This window comes from Lissotriton vulgaris, chromosome 4_1 (assembly GCF_964263255.1).
Source record: "Lissotriton vulgaris chromosome 4_1, aLisVul1.2, whole genome shotgun sequence".
In the NCBI taxonomy this organism is placed as follows: Eukaryota; Metazoa; Chordata; class Amphibia; order Caudata; family Salamandridae; genus Lissotriton; species Lissotriton vulgaris.
Window position 1 is genome coordinate 1,058,896,155 of NC_141691.1, and position 24,187 is coordinate 1,058,920,341.

General features: G+C 48.4%; 1 protein-coding gene across 1 annotated transcript in view; it reads left to right on the forward strand.

Annotated features, from left to right (window-relative positions):
* LOC147722860 (kinesin-like protein KIF17) overlaps positions 1-24,187 on the forward strand; it is a 1,643,424-nt gene that overhangs the window by 770,369 nt on the left and 848,868 nt on the right. The window contains exon 5 of the mRNA XM_086965286.1: positions 9,039-9,491. Coding sequence (XP_086821412.1) covers positions 9,039-9,491 — 453 coding nt within the window. The remainder of the gene's footprint in view (positions 1-9,038; positions 9,492-24,187) is intronic.

Below are 24,187 nucleotides of genomic sequence, written 5' to 3' on the forward strand. Positions count from 1 at the left end.
GGTCCTAGGTCGTAAAGGGCCTTGTGTGCGTGGGTGAGGAGACGGAACGTTTTTCTCTTGTTGACGGGAAGCCAGTGGAGGTCTCTCAGGTGACCGGAAATGTGAGCTTGACGGGGGATGTCCAGTATGAGTCTGGCTGAGGCGTTTTGGATGCGTTGGAGTTTTTTCTGTAGCTTGGCTGTGGTTCCGGCGTAAAGGGTATTTCCGTAATCCAGTCGGCTAGTGACTAGTGCGTGGGTGACTATCTTTCTTGTTTCGGTGGGGATCCAACTGAAGATTTCTTTGAGCATGCGAAGGATGTTGAAGCATGAAGATGAGACGGTGTTTACCTGTCTGGTCTTCGAAAGGGAGGAGTCTAGGATGAAGCCCAGGTTGCGTGCATGATCTGTAGGTATGGGTGCTGTACCCAGGGCCGGAGGCCACCGTGAGTCGTCCCAGGCAGAGGGGGATGATCCTAAGATGAGGACTTCCGTTTTATCCGAGTTTAGTGTTAAACGGCTGTTCTTCATCCATTCGGCTACTTCTTTCTTTCCTTCGTGTAGATTGGTTTTGCGGTGTTTGGGTCTTTGGTGAGGGAGAGGATCAGCTGGGTGTCGTCTGCGTAGTAGATGATATTGAGGTTGTGTTGTTGCGCGATGGATGCGAGGGGACTCATGTAAACGTTGAAGAGGGTGGGACTGAGCGAAGATCCTTGTGGTACGCCGCAGATGACTTTGGTGGCTTCTGATTTGAATGGGGGGAGGCGGACTCTCTGGGTTCTTCCGGCAAGGAACGAGATGATCCAGTCCAGGGCTTTTCCTTGTATTCCGACGTTGCTGAGGCGTTGTATGAGGGTGCTATGGCAGACTGTGTTGAAGGCGGCGGAGAGGTCAAGTAGGATGAGGGCAACTGTTTCTCCGTTGTCCAGTAGTGTTCGGATGTCGTCTGTAGCTGCGATGAGGGTGGTTTCGGTGCTGTGTTTGGCTCGGAAGCCGGACTGTGAGGGGTCAAGGGAATTGTTGGATTCAAGGAAGGTGGCGAGCTGACTATTGACGGCTTTCTCAATGACTTTGGCAGGGAATGGGAGGAGTGAGATGGGGCGGTAGTTCTTAAGTTCAGAGGGGTCTGCTGTGGGTTTCTTCAAAAGGGCGCTGAGTTCGGCATGTTTCCAGCTTTCTGGGAAGGTGGCGGAGTAGAAGGAACAGTTGATGACATCGCGGAGATGGGGTGCGATGATGGAGTCTGCTTTGTTGAAAATGTGGTGGGGACATGGGTCGGTTGGCGATCCTGAGTGGATGGAGTTCATCCGGCGGATGGTGTCTTCAGTGGTGATTGGGTTCCAGGAATAAAGGTTGTGAGGGTGCTGTATTGGTTTGGAGGGGGGTGTAGTGGACTGTTCTTCGGACTGGTTTTCAAAGCTGTTATGTATGTCGGCGATTTTGTTGTGCAAGAAAGAGGATAAGGAGTTGCAGAGATCTTGGGAGGGAGTGATGTCGTTGGTGCCGGCGGTGGGGTTGGTAAACTCTTTGACGATGTTGAATAGTTCCTTGCTGTTGTGGGCGTTGTTGTCGAGTCGATCCTTGAATGCTGATTTCTTGGTGGATCGGATCAATTGGTGGTGTTTGCGGGTGGTGTCCTTGAAGTTGGTCAGGTTGTCAGTGGTAGGGTTTTTTCTCCAGGTTTTCTCGAGAATACGACATAACTTCTTGGATTTCTTGAGGTCCTCGTTGAACCAGGGGGCCTTTTTGCTACCTAGTTTGATCTGGTGGTTTTTCAAGGGTGTTAATTCGTCAGCGCTGTGGGTGATCCATTGTGTGAGTTTGGTGGCAGCTTGGTTTGGGTCTGATGATATGGCAGGAGGGTTTTGGTTAAGCGATGTGAAGAGTTGGTAGGTGGTGATTTTGTTCCAGTTTCTTCGAGGAATAGGTTGTGGGGGGTTGTGGGTCGAGGTCTTTTTGTAGCTGAAGTGAACGCAGCTGTGGTCCGTCCAATGGAGAGCTGTGGTGTGATCGAAAGAGATGTGCTTGCTGGAGGTGAAGATAGGGTCGAGCGTGTGTCCGGCAAGGTGGGTGGGGGTGTCAACAAGTTGTTTGAGTCCGAGATTGGCCAGGTTGTCCAGAAGGGTGGTGGTGTTGCAGTCGTTTTTCTTTTCCAGGTGGAAGTTGAGGTCTCCCAGTAGAATGTAGTTCTCGGAGGTGAGGGCATGTGGGCTGATGAAGTTGCCGCAGGTGGTAGCCAACACGCAGCAGCAGGGCAGGAAGTCAGCCAGAGTCAGGTAATGCGACCACCATCAGGGACCAAAAGCAGCCAGCGCCCGCAATAATGCCCCAGTTGAGACCGAGGAAGAGCCCACAACACCGGTATAGATTCCAGTGCAGGCCTCTACACCGCACCAGTCACGGAGCATGCCGGGGGGGGGGGGGAGGGGGGCAGCCTACATGCCCCGCCATGCTCCACTGCCGCCGACACACCCCGCCGGAGCCCCGGGACTCCCCGCAGACCCACCCCCGCTCCCCGCCGAACCCAGCACATCAGGCCCCAGTCTAGGAACGCCCACTAGGCCGCAACACCTCGCGAGCACACCAGAGACCGCCGGGCCCGCACGGAAGGTCGGTAGGGGAAGAGCGGGTAGCGAGAAGCCCGATGGCTGGGCGGAAAGGAGCAGAAAGAAGCGCAAGGGCAGGTAACGGACGCAGACTCACCTCCCCAGCAACGACGCTCTGCAGCTACGATGTAGGCCCCAACGCCGCCTCAGCTCCCAGCACCGGCTCGCATCGATCTAGATCCGGGGCAAATGGTGCACCGCTCCGGGCGTCAGAATAGGCTCCGCATTGTCCCTGGCACTGTAGGATGAGATCCCGCTACTAAAACAAGCTCCTACATCGAGCTAATTGGAAGCTTTTGGGCCCGACCAGCGGAGCTTCAAGCGGATGCGGCCATCTTGGTCTCCTCCGTCGCCACGCCCCCCAGCGAGTAGCATCTTTAATCTGGCTTAGACCCTCTCATATCCTAAGTGGGAAAGTATCTACTCACACTAACGACAAGCATCTATCCCACTCAAGGGCAGAAAGAAGAGTTACTGGTGGGTTAAACATTGCCTCTGTGTCCTTAATAGAATTGAAAGTTTCTGTTATGATAGCTAGGAACTTTTTCATTCTATGGCAGGACAGGAGACAACGATTGCACTAGTTTAAAGCTTATCTATAACCAGTGAAGCAATATTAAGGACTGGTTTGAAATAGAACCTCTTAAAGGTGGAGTCTGATGATCAGTCTGTGACGCTGAGTATATCCTCCAGATGAGCCCTGAGGGAGAACGCCTTAGAAGCCAACGCCCCTCTGGGAGAGCCTGCTCCAAACCTCAGTGTGAATGCTGGCTTCCTGCATGGCTCACCGGACTCATTGGGCTATAGTAGGAGTGGAGACCACCTTGAACGGTTTGCATAATGCAATCAACAATTGTCCCTGTTTGTAGGGGCAGACATCCGTCCTCAGTGCCTCATAAGCCTTTTTTTATTTCACTGTGCACAATGTTGGGGAATCTGAAGAAGAAGGGTAATTAACCAGGCGGGAGTTATGTTTTGTACATCTTGAAATATTGCAAGAGGCTCCTTCTGGGGTAAATAGTCTACCCGTTATAGCCAGAGATCTGATGTCTGAGACAAATCTGCAAGATATTAAGCAGAGAAGAGTGGCTAGTTTAGTTGGCGTTCCTTTCATGTTCATCTATTTGCTGACCAGGACAGGAATATATTGATGACTGTATTAATGTCCAATAAAACAGATTACCTGGGTTCCAGAGGGAAAGGAAGGCAAGTGCCCCTCAGAAATTTACGCACCAACGCCTGCTCCCCCACTAGATGGTCGCCCATCTGCAAATGCCTAGGTGAAATCGCTGATCTAAAAGTGTTGGATTCAATATACCAGGCCTTCCAAAGCCAAGGAGGTGAGGAAATTCAGAATGTGGACAAGCTCCACCCCATGGGATCCAGACACCATGTATGACACCAGCCCAACCATCTAGACCATGCCAATTTATAACGTTTGACTGTGCTGTCCGACCATGCCTTGTAGAGGAGTGATGTAGTGAGTCTCGAAAAGGCTTGGACTTTCCAGCTTTCCCTGTAATCCTCCATGTCATGAGAGACCGAGACCCCTCCAGAACTAGGGGGAGGGGATTGTCCTCCAGATCTCGATGGAGACAAGGAAACAGGGGTAGAGGGATTGGAGAATCCCAAGAAAGTTCCAGGAGAACTGGATACAAAGCTTGCAATCTCCAAGTTGGGGTCACTAGGACAATTTCTGCCATTAGGTGCCTGACCTAGGCAGAGAGGTGCATGATCATCACAAATGAAGGAATCACAAAATCCTGCTCCAGTTGCCAAATCTCGGCAAATGCGTCTGTGGCCGCTGCGTCCGGGTTCGGGCAGCAGCTGAAGTATCTCAGGAGCTGGGGGTCCAGGCGAGATGCAAAAATATCTGCAGAGAACGGTCTTCAATGTTCGCATAGTGCCCAGGCCGGCGGATGTAGACACCATAGGCTCACATCCCGAAGATGACGGCTACCTTATTTGATACTCCTGGGAGATGTTATTCCATTACTGAAACTATTCTGCAGGCAGTAGTTCCAGAAATTGTGTGCCAGGTCTGCCAGATTCTTGGAGCGAGTCCCTCTGAGGTGATTTATTTATCGGACTGCCGCCACGTTGTCCGTCTTGAAGAGCACACAGCACTGTGCCCGATCCTTGATCCAACAGCGAACCTGGTAGGAGTTCCAGGAAGTTGATGTGCATGGATCTTTTTTGTGCAGACCACCTTCCTTCGGTGGGGAATTCCCCACATGTTGCTTCCCAGTTCGTGCCGCTGGCATCTGACTATAACCAAGTTGGTAAGGGAGCCAAAAATTGCTCGCCCATTCGAGGCCTCCTTGTTAGCCAGCCACCATTGGATCTGCTCTTGGGCATCCTCCGATAAGGGGATCACTTGAGAGTAAGTCAGTCCCTTCCTGAGACGAGAGGCCTTAAAAACCTTGATGGGCCCAATAGGTCAGGAGGCTCGGAAAGACGGCCTGAATCGAGGACGACAGTCGACCCACTATTCTTGCTATCTGATGAAGAGAGGTGGAGGGCCGACAGACGACAGAGCTTGCCTCTGATCTTGGTCATTTTCCGAGACGGAAGACTGAGGGTGGCCTTGAATGAGTTGATAACGAAACTCAGGAACATCAGTGATTGAGATGGTACAAGGGCCGACTTCTGTTGATTTATGATGAAACCTAGAGAATCCAGAAGCAAGACTGCCAGCTGTAGATGTCAGGAGAGATTTTGCGGGCACTGATCCATTAGGGGGATGTCGTCCAGCTAGATGATGAGGGGAATGCTTCAGGCTCTTGAGGTATTCTACAACTGGACGCATCACCTTGGTGAAACATCAAGGGGCAGTAGACAGTCCAAAGGGAAGTGTGGTGAATTCCAATGTCTCCCCCTGCCATTGAAATTGCAGGAAATGTAATGGGGAGGAAAGACTGGGACTGTGAGATTGGTGTCTCTGAGGTCCAGGTGCGCCATCCAATCATTGGGAAGAAGAAGATCCCTTAGAAGGTGGATGCCCTCCATCTTGGAACGCTGGTAAACCAACCATTTGTTGAATTCCTTCAATTTGATTACCGGTCTTTGACCCCATCCCTCTTGTCTACCACAAAGAGGTTGCTGAGAAAACCGTGGTGGTAAGGGAACTTCCTCACATCCGTTCCTTTGTGGAGCAAGTCCAGGAAATCTACATCACCAGGACAGCAAAAACTTATTAGAGAACTAGGGGGATTGGGATTCTTACCTGGTAGGGGATCCGTAAAACTCTATTTGGAACCCCTGTACTGTATGGAGCACACAGGCATCAGATATGAGGACCTACCAGTTGTGGAGAAAATTTCCACTCTGCCCCCCTGGAGCTGCTGCGTGAAGGGTGACTCACCTGAATTGTTCCCCTGGGAGTAACTCCCATGTTGTACTTCTCGTATCGCGGCGGCAGGAGTATCCCCGAGTAGGATAGAAGTTCCCAAAGTTGGAGGCATCTTGGTTTCACCCCATCCTGTTGAAGAGGGCGCAATTTGCGTTCCCTAGGAGGATGATGGCCCAGTGGCCCAGCCCGATAGGGCATCCTCCACCATATCCAAAATGCGGGTTAAGGGGCCTGCTAGGTCTAAAAGTTTATCCTGGCAGGCCCACCAGGATCTGTCAATCCCCTTCTTGGGGTCCTGTATGTATTTCCCCAGGAAAGTAACCATCAGCTCATCAGGGTCGAACGTGAGGGCTACCTTGTCCCCCAGATATGAGCGTGGTTACTCTGTCCACACACGGTTACGTACCTCCTTATCAAGCAGCTTACACAGCCGCCCGAGAACATATGCCCCAACGTTGTTTTCCCTACCTATTCCGAAGACCGGGGATGCAGGAGGCTCCCGGATCAAGCATTTCCGATGTGTCCTTCCTGCATGTCATTCTGAGTCAGAGGGGGAATCTGGTGCCTGAAGAGGTGAGGGTGGAGCCGTGGGTGTGAGTTCTGAGGGTCGTGGTTATATCAGGGGCGCAGGCTGTTCAAGGGTCATAAAGCCATGCGTCGGCCTGTCAAAGGCATCCAACTCGATGCCAGACACGGGGTCCTTTTAGCATTTAGAGAGTGAGGAGGTGGGGGCGATGCCCCCCTGGAGGTAAAAGGGGCGTATGCCCAAAATTGACTTCCCTCGAAGGGAGGGGATTAAAGCAGCGCTCTGCATACTGCAATACAGTCTTCTCTAGGGAGGCCACCGTGATAGAGGCGTCCATGACCTTGCAAAAGTGGTTGTCAATGGGCAGGTAAGTAGTGGTATCCTTCTCTCGGTAGGTCTCCTCAGTGTCACTCAAGTGCCTGTTTTTACAGGCGAGTACCACTGAATCCCACCAGGATAAGCTCAGAAACTGGAGCTTGTGACAGGAGTCAAAATGCTAAGCACCAAGTTGTGTACGAGGGTATGTTGGGAGAGGGGTGGGGTCATCACAACCATTAATGGGAGCCCAGAGGTGTAACAGCAGGATCAGACCCTGCAGGACACCGTTCGGCCATTGAACAATTTTAGGCTGATAGACTTTGCCTGGGCCCAGGATAATAGGAGCAGAAACGCGCTATGTGTGGCACAGTACAGAGGCCAGGTAAAGATTCCAGGCGTGAGGCACAATCGATTAAACACACCCGGCTGGCTATGATGTCAGATTTCAATGAGCGCTGTGGTACAGGTAAACGGGATTAGCGTGGAGCGTAACCTGAGGCTCCCCCTTGCGGCTGGAGGCCAGAACTGCAGTAGCCCCAAGTGCTGAAGCACGTTCAATTATAAATGTGCACCGGACAGTGGCCACGGAGGAGCGACAAGCGTTCCTGCAGCCGTGGGATGCACATGGGCGTCCGCAGAAATTTTTCCAGGGGGGGCAACATTCTAACTTCGTCACTCGCCTTCCAGGGGGGGGGGCAAAATTGTTACTTCATCACTCGCCTTCAAGGCAAGTTAAAGGCAGACGGCCCATTGTCATTCTTTATGTGGTGATCAGCAGCAGACAGAATGACAATGGGCCTGTCCACAGTCTGCTCGAGGTCGGGGAGGGGCTGCTGCAGCCTCTGGAGTTCAACAGGGAAGTGCGAGAGGCCCCAAGTGAGAGAACATTTAAACTCCTGGGGCTTCTCGCAGGGGAACAGCCTGCTGTAATCATGAATATTAAGGATAAAAGGAATGGGACCGGCGATCCAGGGGGGGGCAAGCGCACCCCCTTGCCCTCCCCTGCGGACGCCCATGGGGATGCACACAAGTATTATTCCTGAAATTGAAGCATACAGAAACATACATGAAAATAGGCGATGACAGAAACAAGCGAGGCCAAGTGGCCTGAGGCTCCTGAGCAGCGAAGAAAGTGGAGGCAGCAACAGAGATGTGGGGCAAAGGAGGTTCCATAGAGAAATCTGATTGTACTTTGTTTATTTGAACTATGACTTCATCCCTTGTGTTTATGGGGAATGAAGTCCTGCTAATATTTTAAACAATGACTGCTGTTTAATAACGAAGAAAGATCATTGTAATCCTCGCCTCAGGTCCTGCCATAGAATTAAAAACACAGTTTAACACCATTCACAGTCGAATGATTTTTTTCTTTAAGTCACACATACATTTTGGGTCCAAGCCTTCTGTGCTGTGATTTTCCAGAATTGCATTAAAAATAAGTTCTGTGATTCGTGTGTCGTAATGTTTTCCTTTGCTGTTGGAAAGGGTGATCAATTAAATCCATCAAGGCTGAGGCCTAATGTTAACAGCAAAGGCAGAAAGAGTATCCTCTACCAGAGTAGCATGTACATTGCCATAAGGCAGAGCTTGTTAAAGTGTTTTCACACATTTTCCTGAAAGTGTCTGATTAGTCATTTATGGTGATATTTGTACTAAAGAAAACTGCTTAGTAAGGCATCCAGCTTAAAGGGATCATTTTCAAATAAGGAGACCTTGGACATATAGTCGAGAAAAGTGGACCAGGTCTGAATGAGCACGTATAATCTATGCTATTTAGGCAGTATCTTCGATCAATTTAATGAAAGCCTGGAGTTCTAAGTGTAAGATCTAGACTTAAAAGGATTCTTTCAACATGCTATCCGGATCAACTCCATAGCCGTAGACTCTGGAATGCACACATTAAGCTTCTGAGCTTTTTGGCGTTTAAGAAAACTCAATTCACCTCAGCCCCTTGCCTCCCATTTCCGAACTGACTTTTGCTTTACTTTTGAAGTTCCTACATATACCTCTGAGAACACACAATGGTTGTCAATCACGGTTCGTCCCCCACGAGCTTCACTGTAGGGTAATGATATTATTATTAGCAATTAATTGAATCTTGTAACTATTTGCTTGTAACTGGTATATAAACAAATTGTATTGAGAAATGTATAGTCAGAGAAATGATTATTTTCATATAATATACTAATATTGTTTTTTGAATAATGAAACCATCATAGATATTATTGTTCTTTTTCCTTCTGCTCTTCCTGTTTTAGATGACAAAGGGAAAGATTGGCTGCGGGCTGGCAAACTGAACTTGGTAGATTTGGCTGGCAGTGAGAGGCCATCTAAAACTGGGGCAACAGGGCAACGTCTAAAGGAAGCCACCAAAATCAACTTGTCCCTGTCAGCCTTGGGCAATGTCATATGTGCACTTGTGGACAGTAAATGCAAGCACATCCCTTACAGAGATTCCAAACTGACTCGTTTGCTTCAGGATTCCTTCGGTGGCAATACCAAAACCTTAATGGTGGCTTGTCTGTCGCCCGCAGAGAACAACTACGAAGAGACTTTAAGTACTCTACGCTATGCCAATCGAGCCAAAAACATAAAGAACAAACCTACTATAAATGAAGACCCCAAGGATACCCTACTAAGGGAATATCAGGAGGAAATAAAAAAGCTGAAAGAGTTATTGGCCAAGCAGATGTGTCAAAATGACTTAAGAGGTAGGTACAGTAAGTTTTTTAAACCTATATTCTGTTATATGTCTGAGCAGGGGTGTGGAATTCCTATTGCCTGACGCTCAAGACATATTGTTTGACGTGCAGGACATCATTACATTTTTATGTTTATTTTTGTCCTTTGGACAAGTAGGCCCAAACTCCTGCAGCACCAAACTATTGGTTGCCACTTCACGATAACACAGTATGGATCTGTGATAGACCATTGCCTCCAGTTGAGGTAAGATTGCATCCGTTTGTTAATGCTTAGAACCTGTATTTGTGGTTCATTAATGCTACATTTTTATTAGTAGGGTGAGCACTGTAAGGAAATGCTGTGAACTCAGCTTCCACTACTGACAGTGGTTCCAATATAAACATATGTACTAATGTTTGCAAAGTTTAACAATTTGAGGTTATCTATAGTGCCCCCAGAAAGCTCTCTGATTAAAGGCAAATACTCACAAAAGCCTGAAAGCAAGATTGATGATGCTTTGCATTTAAAAAAAATGTAAGCAAAATAGTAGCAACTAGAAGAAAAGGCTTTTGCTAAATTGTGCAATTTCTGGTACGATTGCATGGAGTGAAATGTGTTAAATACATGCTAGCATTTTCACCAAAATTAGCAATAATGGTAGATTAATATAAAACCAGTTTCAACAAGATTATAGGAAACATGAAAATAAACAAGCATTGATAAAGACAATCAGTCTGGCGGTGATTGCCAGCCTTTTTATTTTGTTGTGGGGCCTTCTGGGCCCTCACCAATGTGACAAAATCATTGGCTAAAAACAAAAATGTTTTTTGGCCTCAAAAAGCACACATTGTTATAGCAGTCGAAAAGGCAAATCAAGCCTCTCATCGCAAACATCTTCGCTCCAAGGGAGCAGGGGTTATTCATAGTCTGAGGCGCCTGAACCGGCAATTGTACAGCCTGACAGCCGAGCCAATTTTAAGGGTCCTACGTGCCAAATTACTCCCGGCAATGTCCTACGCCATTTGGCCTTCCCTGGAAAAATGGATTCATTTTTAGCAAACTTTCAAATAATGGCCTATAAGAAAATATTTTCGGCTCCCCAGCATGCAAGGAGGGCGAGGGTGAGACTTCAGCTGGGCCTGGCAAGCGCAGATCTTAATTGTCTGGGAGATTTAATTAAATTCTACATCTGTATCCTACGCGCTCCAGTTCAATCCATTAAAGAGCAACTGCAATCACTGTTTACGGATGAACTCTCCCCTTGGCACAGACAGCTGCACTTGGCTATTTCCACATTGAAGATCGAAATCATTAACTTTTCTAATACAATTGTTTCCCTGTCAATGTGGAAAAAAACGATAAAAAACCAAATCACTCTAGTGTCATTCGAGAGAGATGCTGCTCGGCTCCCCAAAAAACCACTCCTTGCAGCTTTGAATGACTCTTATATTAATGGAAAACCGCAACTATACTTTTACTATCCTCTTCAATCACAGACTCGCAATAAAATCATTTATATGAGGTTGCTAGCCCTCCCAATTCATGACTTTAACCCGCTGCGGGCTCGAAGGAATGGCCAATTAACATGTAAGCTCTGCAGTTATCCATAAAAATCCTGGCTACATTTGTTATGTTGTTGCCCCCATCTTGCCAATGATCGCCGACACCTACTGGTTCCAGTTTTTCGGGAAAAGTCACTGAGACATTGCAGGGAAGCATCGGATCTGTGCTTCTGTAACAACTCAGCCCAAGTTCTAGCAAGAGCTGGGAAGTTTGTTAATATTATTTTAACTGCACTGCACAACGCCCAGTCTTAAGAAACTGACAAGCTCCACTTTCATTGCATAAATTAATGTCGATGGATGCTAAACTTTCCGTAAAAAGCATTGTGACACCCTTTGTTATTGTCTTTTTCTTTTCATATTATACACCTTCTCTTGATCAAATGTCCACTTGTGATGCTGCCCTTGGACCTTAAATGCATCTGCATGTCCAGATCTATAAATGTTTACATATCTTTTACTAATTTAACCTATTTTTAATATTTTACTGAGTATCAATATGTTGCTAGTATGTTACAGTTTTAATTAACTGTTTAATAAAAGAGAGAGCCTTATAGCAGTCCCTCAAACTGAAGGAAACTACTTTGTGTGATAATTTGTTCCTTGTGAAAGAGCAGAATGCCATCACTCATAGTGACAAAACATAATTTTAATTAAAAAAACAAAAGACCTTGGTAAAAGCCAGACTAAATTATGGGCCTGATTATTCCTGAAAGTCACAAAGTTCTCATGGTATAATAGTACAGTTTTACAACTTTAATGAATTCACAAGTATTTACAGAGGTCGGGCTGGAAACCAACCATACTTGTGAACTGCGATCACAGCGCACTGACAGAATTTCAATGAAAACTAAAGTTAATGAGAATCTGCCAATTTAACTTTTACTACTTACGTCCTTGTGGACTATCTCAGCTCCCTAGCACCTAGGCAGAGGCAGACGGGAGCGGTATTATTGGAAAGGGGACAATCTCCCCTTTCTAATGGTACTCCTCCCTAGTGGATCCCTCCTTGGGGATCAGCCACTAGACAATAAGGAGGGGGGACAGGAGCTTTTGCTCCCCCATTATATTTTGGGCAAATTAAGTGTTTCTGCCCTCCCCAACCCTCCCCCCCTCCCCCCAATACAAATTGAACAGTCTTTCTACCCCTCTTGGGGGCCAAATGAGGGTTATTACCCCCAATCTGCCATCCGGGGCAGAAAGCCCAGTGTAGACACCAGGGATTAAAAAAATAATAATAACACAGGGTATGAAATTGTGAATAAAGTTTTTCTGTTACCCCCCAGACCCCCCCCCCCCTCTCGCCCCAGTGAAATAGTTGGGCGTTAGCCCCCAATCTGCACCACCGGGGGGGAAGGGGCAGGAAGCCAATTAAACACCAGGGATTTTTTTTTAATTTCTATAAAAGAGGGGTGTGGCCATGTCCCGACCCCACATAAATAGGGACCAAAGTCGTTTTGCCTCCCCTAGGGGGCAGCGGAGGCAATAGACCACGATCTTCTCACTAGGCACCAGGGACTATTTTTTGATTTGTGTAGGGGTGGGGGCTGCCCAGAATGGGCATGCTGATGCCCCCGCCCCCAAACCATGGGCACAGACTTTCTGCCCTTCCAGGGGTGCAGATGTTTGTTATTACACTGGAACTGCCCCCCCCCCCCAATTGGGAGGCAGATAGCCCACTTGGCACCAGGGATATGTGTACGGGCTTGTCAGGGAGCTGCCCCATAGGCAAGGGTGGCTCCCCCTTTTTAGGGACACATTCTGTCTGTTTCTCCCCCCTCTTGGGGGCAATTCAGCAATATCATTAGACTCCTTTGACAACAAAGGGGGGCATAAAACTACTAGATACCAGAGAAAGATTCTGTCTGTGTGTGTGTGTGTGTGTGTGTGTGTGTACTGGAGTTCGGCTGATGGTCTGAAGCTGCTGGTGTTTGGCTAGCAGTGTGTGTACTGGCATATTGCTGGAGGTGTGTGTCAACTTGCACTCTAGTGCTTGGTGGTGGTGTTTGTGGACAGGCGCTTGCCAGCCGCCGTGCATGGACTAGCACTTGGTTGGTGGTGTGCGTTGACTTGTACTTGGCCACAGGTGTGCATGGATAGTGCTTGTCGAACACTGTGTGAGTATTGCACTTGGCAGGCGGTTTGTGTTAATGGCACTTGGCTGGTGTTGTGCGTGTATGGCACATGGCTGGCGGTGTGCGTATACTGTTGCTTGGCTGGCTGTGTATGTGTGAATGGTGCTTGGCTGGCTGTGCGCGTGGATGGTGCTTGGCAAGTGGTGTGTGTGGATTGCGCTTGGCTGGCAGTATGCGTGGATGACTCTTTGCTTAGTTTAAGGATCCTTCAAGGAGGACTTCGATCGAACCCTTTGGAACTTAAGAGTTTGAAAAGCCACCCCACTTGTGGATACCATAGTACCCAAGTTACCTATCCCAGGGGAGCCGGGTGCATAGGTCTGAAATGGCTTCGGAAACTACTGTTGTTCTCAATGGAGGGCTGTGAAGAAGTACTTCTGCCGTGAAGGGGAAAAGGGTACATTGGAATCCAAGCCTGGATTCGGGAAGAAAGGAACCTGAAAGCAGAGTGGACAGAGTCTGGGTCACTTCAGGGTGACCTGGGGCTCGGTAGACGAATGCCCACCAACCAGGTGCTAAGAAGGGATGCTTGACTCTGCAGCCACAAGGACCACGAGATGTCGAGGATGACCAGGAGCCGGAGGTGAGGATGTTGAGTGCTGAGAGGTCGGTGTCCGGCTAGAGCACCAACAAACCTTGGCAAATGCAACCCACGCAGGAAGGTCAAGCATGTAACTGTGTGGACCAGCAAGGTCCAGGGGACTCACCAAGCAATGGGGAGCCAGGGCACGTCTGGAGCAACCAGGAAAGCCCAACAGAAATCAAAATGAAGCACAGGCCGAAGGACCAGGAGTTGTGAGGGGACCTCGGGTAAGATTGCATAGTACCAGCCCACGGAGCATTAAGCGCGAGGAAGCCGGAGTTCTTTGCGGCAAATACTGCTCAGGGTCAGGACTACACAGATCTCAATGCACAAGCTCGGGAATCACCAACAAGCAAATGTAGCCGCAAATGGACGAGGTGCTCAGGAGCAGCAGACCAGTCAGTTGCGTTAAGGTGCCTGCTAGGGCAGAGGAGTGACTCCTTCACTCCAAGGGAGAGTCTTCAGTTGTCCTTAGTGCACCACAGGTCCTGCACAGACCCTGTATGGAGCAAGGGCACAGATAAAGCTCTGGACGGAGAGGGAGACGAAGTCGGGTCCAGTCAAAGTCCAGAGTGTTCAGACGGTCGAAGGTCAATGGTTTCTTCTTGTAGAATCTTGTCCACGTAAACTCTAAAGTCTTACAAACAGGTAAGCCCTTATGTATCGACGGTAGAGGGTTGGACAGATTCGGGGGACCCTCCTAGGGGAGAGTATGAACAGAGGGGTGGTTACACCCATGTCCTTTGTCCAGTTTTGCACCAGAGCAGAAGCCAATGGCTCCCAGAACTGGTTTGAACTGGACTATGCACAGGGACACCCAATGTGCCCCCAGTGCAGACTTCAGGCACTCTGAGTGCACCCACCAAGCCCCGTACACTAAATCCTGTCTGGGAGGTGGTCACATCTCCGTGTGACAGGATGCCTATTGTGCTGCCTTCCTCTGCTTGAGCTTGGCTCAGCTGCAGGAGGGCAGAAATGTGTCTCTGGTCGTCAGCATCCATGTTGTGCTGTCCGGGTCGAGAAGGCAGGCACCAGTTAGACCAGTGACCAAACAAAGCTTACTTCTGAAGGGTGGAATCATACCTCCCACACCGGTTACCGGTGTGGAGGTATGATTGCAAGGTGTTTGATACCAAACACGATATGTTTATATGCAGCCGTTTTCAAGATAGCATTTACTGTGAGGTTATAATGCACCTCTACCTATATGTCCGGCTGAGTCACAGAAAATCCGGGAGAATGGTCTCCGAAGGCTGCAGAGAGGCTCTGCTCATGCAGGGGCACCCTTTCACTAAAAACCCTGCACCCTGTCTTCAGGATTGATAAGGCCTGCTATTGGGATGACTTATAAGTTTTAAGTGTAGTGACCTATAGATATAGTGAACCTATATCTAACGTAACTGGTGCAAGCACCATCTTACACAGGTTGCAGTAGCAGTCCTGTAGGTCCATTTTGCGTGGCCTCTCATGGGTGACATAATACATACTTCTGCCCATGGGAGGCCTCTGGGGTACCTATGCCCTGGGTACATGGGTATTACATACTAGGGACTTCTAAGGGCACCCCAGTATCCAATCTGGCGTGTACCAAAGTGCATGTGTAACAATTTAGAGGAGAAAGCAGATAGACTGGGGTCCTGAATAGCAGGATCCCAGTCAGACTAGTTAAAAACAGTGCAACACCAAGCAAAAAGTGGGGGTAACCATAAGAAGCAGATCCTACTTTCCTACACAACCTACCCTCCCCCCAAGCGAAAGGACATGAAACTAACCATGACCAGTTGAGTCTTCATTGTCTAAGTGAAAATATGTGGAGAGTCCATCTGCATTGGCTTGGTTATTCCCAGTTCTATGTTCCACTGAATAGTCCATCCCCTGTAGGGAAATGGACCACCTCAACAGTTTAGGTTTTCACCCTTCATCTGTTTTAGCCATAAGAAGGGCTTATGGTCTGTCTGAAAAATGAAGTGAATGCCAAACAAGTATGGCCTCAGCTTCTTAAGAGTCCAAACCACAGCAAAGGCTTCCCTCTCAATAGCTGACCAACGTTTCTCATTCGGGGTCATCCTTCTGCTTATAAAAGCTACTGGCGAATCCTGACCCTCTTCGTTTAGTTGTGATAACACAGTCCTTACCCCCAACTTAGATGCATCAGTTTGAACAATTAATTGTTTGGAATAGTCAGGACTTTGCAGAATGGGAGCAGCACACATGGCTGCTTCAGGTCATCAAATGCCCTTTGACAGTTAACTGTCCACTGAACTTTCTTAGGCATTCATTAAGAAGTCAGGTCATTTAAGGGGGTCACTATGATCCATATCCCTTAACAAACCTTCTGTGGTACTCAGTCAGGGCCAGGAAATCTCTGACCTGAGTCTGGAGCAACTCAGTCCATGATGGTTTGGCTTATGTTCTGCAATGGTTTAACCTGGCCTCCACCCCCAAGGTGGCCCAGGTACATAACCTCACTCTGCCATATCTGGCACTTGGTGGGCTTGATAGTGATGCCTGCCTTTTGCAGGCCCTCCTGAACATTTCTGAGGTGGACCAGGTGATCCTCCCAGGTGGAACTAAAGACAGCAATATCAGCAAAATAATCTGCACTATAGTCTTCCAGGCCTGTGAGAACGTTATTCACCAACCGCTGAAATGTGGCAGGTGAATTTTTCAAGCCAAAGGGCATTACCACAAATTGATAGTGCCCACTAGGGGCTGAAAATGCAATTTTGGGTTTGGCATCCTCAGCTAGTCTGATTTGCCAATATCCAACTGTGAGGTCCAATGTGCTCAAGAACTTGGCTGAGACCAAAGTATCAATGAGCTCATCTGCCCTAGGAATAGGATGTGCATCAGTCCTAGTGACTGCATTGAGCCCCCTGTAGTCCACACAAAACCTCACTTCTCTATTACCACCCTGGGAATGAGGTTTTGGTACCAGGACCACTGGACTAGCCCAAGGGCTATCTGAGGTTTAAATGATGCCCAATTCCAGCGTCTTTTGGACCTCAGTCCCGATGCAGTCCCTGACATGGCCTGCCTGTAACAGGCAGACTTTCACCCATGTCCACTTCATGGGTACACCAAGTGGTCTGACTAGGAGTCAGTGAGAACATATATCTGTACTGATTGAGGACCGTCCTGCAATCAGTCTGTTGCTGCTCAGTGAGGCTGCCTGCCAAGGCTACACCATCAACTGAGCCATCATCAGGGTTCTGTGAGAGGAGGTCAGGGAGTGGGTCACTCTCCTTCCTCCTGCCCCTCATCGGTAGCCATGAGTAAGCCCATGTCTGCCCTGTCAACGTATGGCTTGAGCCTGTTCACATGGAGCACCCTGTGGGAGCTCCTGGGAGTTCTAAGGTCCACCAAGTAGGTGAACTCTCCCTTTTGCTCAAGAATGGTATAGGTCCACTCCATTTGTCCTTGAGGGCTGCTGGGGCCACAGGCTCCAACATCCATACCTTCTGTCCTGGCTGGTAGGCAGTCAGCACAGACTTTTGGTCATGCCGAGCTTTCTGTAACTCTTGGCTAGCCTCAAGGTTTTTACTTTCCTTCTTTATATACTCAGCCGTCCTGGAGCGGAGACCAGGTACATAGTCCACAATGTCTTGTTTAGTTGGTTTGAGAGGTAACTCCCATCCCTCCTTCACTAAACATAAGGGACCCCTAAATAGATGTCCAAACAGAAGTTCAAAAGGGCTGTAGCCAACCCCCTTCTGAGGAACCTCTCTGTAGGCAAAGAGAAGGCAGGGCAACAGGACATCCCATTTCCGCCTAAGCTTTTCTGGGAGGCCCATGATCATGCCCTTCAGGGTTTTGCTGAATCGCTCAACTAACCCATTGCATTGTGGGTGATAGGGTGTGGTAAATTTGTAATTTATTCCACATTCCTTCCACCTGGCAGTAATGTAACTAGACATAAAGTGTGCACCTTTGTCAGTTAAGACCTCCTTAGGGAAACCCACGCTGGAAAAAAATATCCCAGGAGGGCCCTGGCCTCCACAAGAGCTGTGGTAGTTTTAAGGGGTATTGCTTCTGGATACCTAGTGGCATGGTCCACCACCACTAGAATATATCAGTGCCCAGATCCAGTTGGAGGATCTATGGGACTAATTATGTCAATCCCAACCCACTCACCGGGAATCCCCACCACAGGTACTGGTATAAGGTAGGCATTTGAGTACCAACTGCCTTACCACTGGCTTGACAGGTGGTACAGGAGCAACAAACCTCCTTTGTGTCATCTGACATGTGAGGCCAGTGAAAGTTAGGGACAAGCCTGTCCCAAGTCTTACTTTGACCTAGGATTCCTGCTAAAGGGATGTCCGTGTCAGTAGGAAGCCCCTAAACTTCTGAGGTATAACCAAACCTCCTGGTAGCACCAGGTTTGGGGTCTCTACCCTCTGAGTAAAGGAGTCCTTCATCCCAGTAGATCCTGTGGAACCCACTGGCATTCGCAGCAGCCTCAGCAGCAGCTTGCTGTATGAGGGTTTCAAGAGAGGGGCAGCTGTGCAGATCCTTACCCAGATCTGCCCTGTCCCCAAGAACTCAACATGATACGGTTCAAGTTCCTCTGAGACAGTTCCTTCACAGAGAATGGGATCATCTCCCTCAGGAGACTGATCCTCACTCTGAGTCTGGGGGGAAGACACTGCCTTATCCTTACTGCTCCTTCTCTCAGAAGGCACCTGGTCCATTTTTCCAGGAGCCAGGGCCTGTTCAGTGGAAGACATTTTGGCCTGTGACCTAGTCACAGCAAACACATTTGCAGAGATGCCCAACATTGCTGCATGAGTCCTGAGTTCCACTTCAGCCCAGGCTGAAGTTTCCAAATCATTGCCCAACAAGCATTCCACAGAGAGGTCTGAGCTAACCACAACCTTCTTAGGGCCAGTTACCACTCCCTAGCTGAAATTAACAACTATCAGGGAATGGTCTGTCCTGACATTGTTAGCATTGGTCACTTGGTACATCTCACCAAGTAAGATCTGGTCAGAGCCCACAAGGTATCTTGTCACCATTGTGACACTAGCTCCTGTGTCCCTATGTGCCATGGTCTCCTTACCATTGATCAAAGGCTGTTGTCTGTATTTGCCCAGATTACTGGGACTGACAAATAGGGAAACAATATCCATGCCTCCATCACAGACTAAAACTGCCTGAGCTGGAGTTGTGACTAGGCCAGAACTCATCTCAGAACCCAGGGTTAAACATACTATACTCTTGTTCCCCGTGCCACCTCTTGGAGCTGAACTATTGGGAACAGTTGCCTTAGGGGCAGTGGTGGTGGTAGGAGGATCCTTGACCCTTGAAAAATTGGCATCCCTTGTCCAATGGGGTTTCTCCTTACACAGGAAGCACCAAGGTTTATTTTTGGCTTTACGTGTGTTAGAATGTGACCTCCCCCCCCACCCCCCGATGCAAGTTTTTGGGTCCTGATGAAGACTTCTGGTCTTTACTCTTTTCCCCACCCTTATCTGGAGGTTTGGCATCTTGCTTCTTCTGGTCACCACCTGTGGTCTGGTTTTTCTGCTTCACACTGGTTCTGACCCACCTATCTACCTTCTTTCCCAATCCTTGGGGAGAAGTCAGATCAGAGTCAACCAGGTACTGATGCAACAACTGATTTTGGCAATTATTAAGGATCTGCTCCCTCATAATCAAATTGTACAATCCCTTTACATCATTCACTTTGCTGCCATGTAACCAGCCTTCCAGAGCCTTAGTAGCAAAATCTACAAAGTCTACCCAGTCCTGAGTCTGTGTCTTCTGGGTGTCTCTGAACTTAATCCTGTGTTGTTCAGTGGTTAAGCCAAACCCATCAATGAGAGCCACAAGATAGCTGCCCACTGCTCCTGAGGGACCTTCTGCACTTTACAGGCCCTCTCTAAAGCAGTTATCCGTTTTGGATGTCATCCCCACCATGGTAGGGAGGGACTATCTTGCTCAGGTTCCTATGGTCATAAGTATACTCCTTAGCCCTTGTGACACTGTTGCTGCCATCATGGGACTCTAGTCCCAATTTCTTTCTAGCCTTCTGAAGTTAAAAGGATTCCTTATCTAGGGCTAAATGTCCTTGCCTGAGCCTAAGCTTCCCTTTCTCAAGCTCTAGAAATTGGCACTGTCTTTCATAAGAGTTATCTCTCTTATGTGATATGGAGGTCCCTATAGAATGTCCTGAATGGTCAGATTCTGCAGAGGGAGACCTAGATCTCATGGGTAAATTCTGCATTCTTCCAGGAGGAGTAAAGCGAGGGCCACTTCAACCTTCTCCACCCTCTTCCTGAAGATCTAGGTTGTCCAGGTTGGAATCAGTTTGATCCTCCTGGCCAGGGTTTGAGTCTAGGTCATAAAAGGTGTTCCCTCCTGACCTGTCTTCATTCTCTGCCCCACCCACTCTTTCTACCTCATCTGACCCTGGGGTCTTTCTAAGGTCATCCAAGAGTAACACCTCAATGAGACGTTGGATGTTGGCATTTCTGCCTGTCTTCAGCTTCCCAGAAGCCCACATGGCTTTCAAATCCTGAAATGTGAGGCCATTGTACCTAGAAGGCAGAGAGCCACTTGCTTCTCCTTTAGAAGACATAACTAGTGTGATGTATGCACCTACCTAACCTAGTGGGAACTAAACTCTCTTAGGTTAGAGAAAGGTTGTGCTAGACCCTTAACTTACCCAGCCCTAAGTTCAGTAGAACTTACTTATTCTAATCTTTAAGTAGTATATGTGACTGAATACTTTAGTGGTTTTCAGTTAATCAATACAGAGAGCCTTATCTGGTAAAACAATGCAGGCTTGAATCCCAACCGCTACACACCAATGTGAGAAGTTGGCCTGGTATATGCAGTCCACTAATTAAAGTGGGCACCTTGCACCAGTCCAAACGACCCTTATGATGTATGAGGTCAAAGATAACCTTTAAAAAGCTATCCTAGTGGTAGCTAAGCAGAGCACCCTTCAGGCTTAATCTTGAAGGAATGTAAAGCAGCTTGTTTCACCAGAATATCACCTCCTATATTGATTACATGAAAGGAGAACCACACAGTAGATATATAAAAATATGTATTTATTAATATTACACTCTCTATTATCCTCTACATGACGATAGAACAGAAAACACATAATACGAGATCAATAGAACAGTTGTAAGTAGCACAATACGGAGTACGCTCCAGGGGAGACCAAACCATATTCTTAAATAGTTGTATAACAATCACGACTTGGATCAAGCCACAGTCTAGAGCACGTAGAATCGCTGGGACACCAAGGAACCACCCAAGTTGAGTAGATAGGCACCCCACAGAGGATGGGTGCAGTGTGCTAACACAACCGCGTGCTCCGTACAATTCTATGGGAAAGTCGCGTTTACAGTTTTAAAGTTTAAGGACCCTTCTAGGAGGACTTCGAGTGAACCCTTTGGAACTTAAGAGTTTGAAGACCCACCCTACCCGTGGATACCATAGTACCCAAGTTACCTATCCCACGAGCGCCAGGTGCATAGGGCTGAAGTGGCGTTGGAAACTTGTCGTTCTCAACGGAGGGCTGTGAAGAAGTACTTCTGCCCTGAAGATGAAGAGGGTACGGTGGAATCCAAGCCTGGATTCGGGAAGGAAGGAACCTGAAAGCAGGAGGGACAGTGTCTGGACCACTTCAGGGTGACCAGGGGCTGGGTAGACGAATGTCCACCGATGTCGAGTGCTTCAGGTGCGAAGAAGGGATGCTTGACTCTGCAGCCACGGGGATCCAGGAGACGTCGAGGATGGCCAGGAGGCGGGGGTGAGCTGTCCTACAAAGGATGCCGAGTGCTGAGGGATCGGTGTCGGGCTGGAGCACCAACAAACCTTGGTAAAAGCAACCCACGCAGGAAGGTCAAGCAGGTTATGGTGTGTACCAGCAAGGTCCAGGGGCCTCATCAAGCAATGGGGAGTCAGGGTACCTCTGGAGCAATCAGGAAAGCCCAACAGAAAAATAAATGACCCTCAGAGAGACCCACAGGCCAAAGGACCAGGAGTTGCGAGGGGACCATGGACAAGATTGCAAATTACCAGTCCACGGAGCACTCCGTGCGAAGAGGCCGGAATTCTTTGGTGCAAATACTGCTCAGGGTTAGTACTACATAGAGTCCAATGCGCATGCTCAGGAATCGCCAGCAAGCATATGCAACTGCAAATGGACGCGGTGCACAGGGTTTCGGGTTATGCAGTCCCAACGAGGGATACTGGCCTCCAACTTGCTGAGATGGCAGATCGACCTCAGGGACCTTCTGAAACTCACCTCCTGTGTTGCTGAAATCTTTGGAGTCCGCAGGAGCTCAGGAGTAGCAGACCGGTCAGTTGCGTTAAAGTGCCTGCTAGGGCAGGGGAGTGACTCCTTCACTCCAAGGAAGATTCTTCAGTTGTCCTTCGTGCACCACAGGTCCTGCACAGAGCCTGTATGGAGCAAGGGCACAGACAAAGCTCTGGACGGAGAGGGAGAAAAAGTCTGACCCAGTCAAAGTCCAGAGTGTCCAGACGGTCGAAGGTCAGTGGTTTCTTCTTGTAGAATCTTGTCCACGTAAAATCTAAAATCATACAGCCAGGTAAGCCCTTATGTACCCACGGGAGAGGGTTGGAAAGATTCGTGGGACCCTCCTAGGGGAGGGTAAGGGCAGAGGGGTGATTAAACCTGTGTCCTTTGTCCAGTTTCGCACCAGAGCAGGAGCCAATGGCTCCCAGAACTGGTTTGAGCTGGACTATGCACAGAGACACTAAATGTGCCCCCAGTGCAGACTTTCAGGCACTCTCAAGAGTGCACCCACTGAGCCCCAAACACTAAATCCTATCTGGGAGGTGGTCACACCTCCTTGTAAAAGGATGCCTATTGTGCTCCCTTCCTCTGCTCGAGCTTGGCTCAGCAACATGAGGGTAGAAATGTGTCTCTGGTCGGCAGCATCCATTTTGTGCTGTACGGGTCGGGAAGCCTGGCACCGGTTAGACCGTGACCCCACGAAGCTCGCTTCTGAAGGGTGGAATCGTACCTCACACATCGGTTACCGGTGTGGAGTTATGATTTCAAGGTGATTGATACCAAACACTGTATGTTTCTATGCAGCTTTTTTTGAGATAACTTTTACCACAAGTTTATAATGCACCTCTACCTATATGTCCGGCTGAGTCACAGACAACCCCGGAGAATGGTCTCTGAAGGCTGCAGAGAGGCTCTGCTCATCCAGGGGCACCCTCTCACTAAAAGCCCGCACCCTGCCTTCAGGATTGATAAGGCCTGCTATAGGAGTGACTCATAAGTTTTAAGTGTAGTGACCTATAGATATAGTGAACCTATATCTAATGTTAGTGGTGCAAGCACCGTCTTACACAGGTTGTAGTAGCAGACCTGTAGTTCCATTTTGCATGGCCTCTCATGGGTGGCATAAGGCATGCTTTAGCCTTTGGGAGGCCTCTGGGGTACCTATGCCCTGGGTACAGGTGTTCTATATGCTAGGGACTTTAAGGGTACCCTAGTATCTAATCTGGAGTGTACCAAAGTACATGTGTAACAATTTAGAGGAGAAAGCAGATAGACTGGGGTCCTGATTAGCAGGATCCCAGTCAGACTAGTCAAAAACAGTGCAACATTAAGCAAAAAGTGGGGGTAACCATAAGAAGCAGATCCTACTTTCCTACAGCTATATTTTTTTATATGCGTTTTAGGCTGACTCTGCATAGGACATCCACACAAGCGAAGTACCATTTCTATTAGGAGACTTGGGGGAATGTAGGGTGGAAGTTTCTGGCAGATTCCAGTTCTTTCCATCACAGATATGTGAGGACATTTTATTTTTAGTTTTCTTTACAAAGTTTGAGGTTTCAAGGGTTCCTGGGTAACAGAACCTGGTAAGGGCCACACAAGTCACACCATCATGGAGTCCCCTGAGTGTCTAATTTTCAAAAATGTACATGTTTGCTAGGTTTCGAGTAGGTGCAAGCTAAGCTAGGGTTCAAAAACCATAGCTAGGCACATTGCAAACAAAAGGGTCAGATTTCACTGAAAAAATGTGTTGTGTCCAGGTTGAGGTTTGGCCCGTTTCCTGTTGAGGGCACTAGGCCTACCCACACAAGTGAGGTACCATTTTCATCAGGAGACTTGGGGGAACACAGAATAGTAGAACAAGTGTTATTACCAAATGACTTTCTATGTAATTCTGCCTTCCAAATCTACCTGGGCCTCCTTGCGGCCCTCAGTAGTGAGGTGCCGGGTTTTTAGGAACCCGGTGGTGCCAGAGGATAACACCCGAAGACTTCTGAGTTCTCCCTATTCTGGACCACAGAAACCAAGAGTCTTCTAGGTGAAGTCAGAGATCTAGTTTTATTGGCTGCAACCAAGTAACAGGCGTCCTAGAAGTACAACAGCACGGGATGTAAGTTCTCAGGAGACTGTTCGTTTTTACAGAACCAGCCTTCTCCTTTTATAC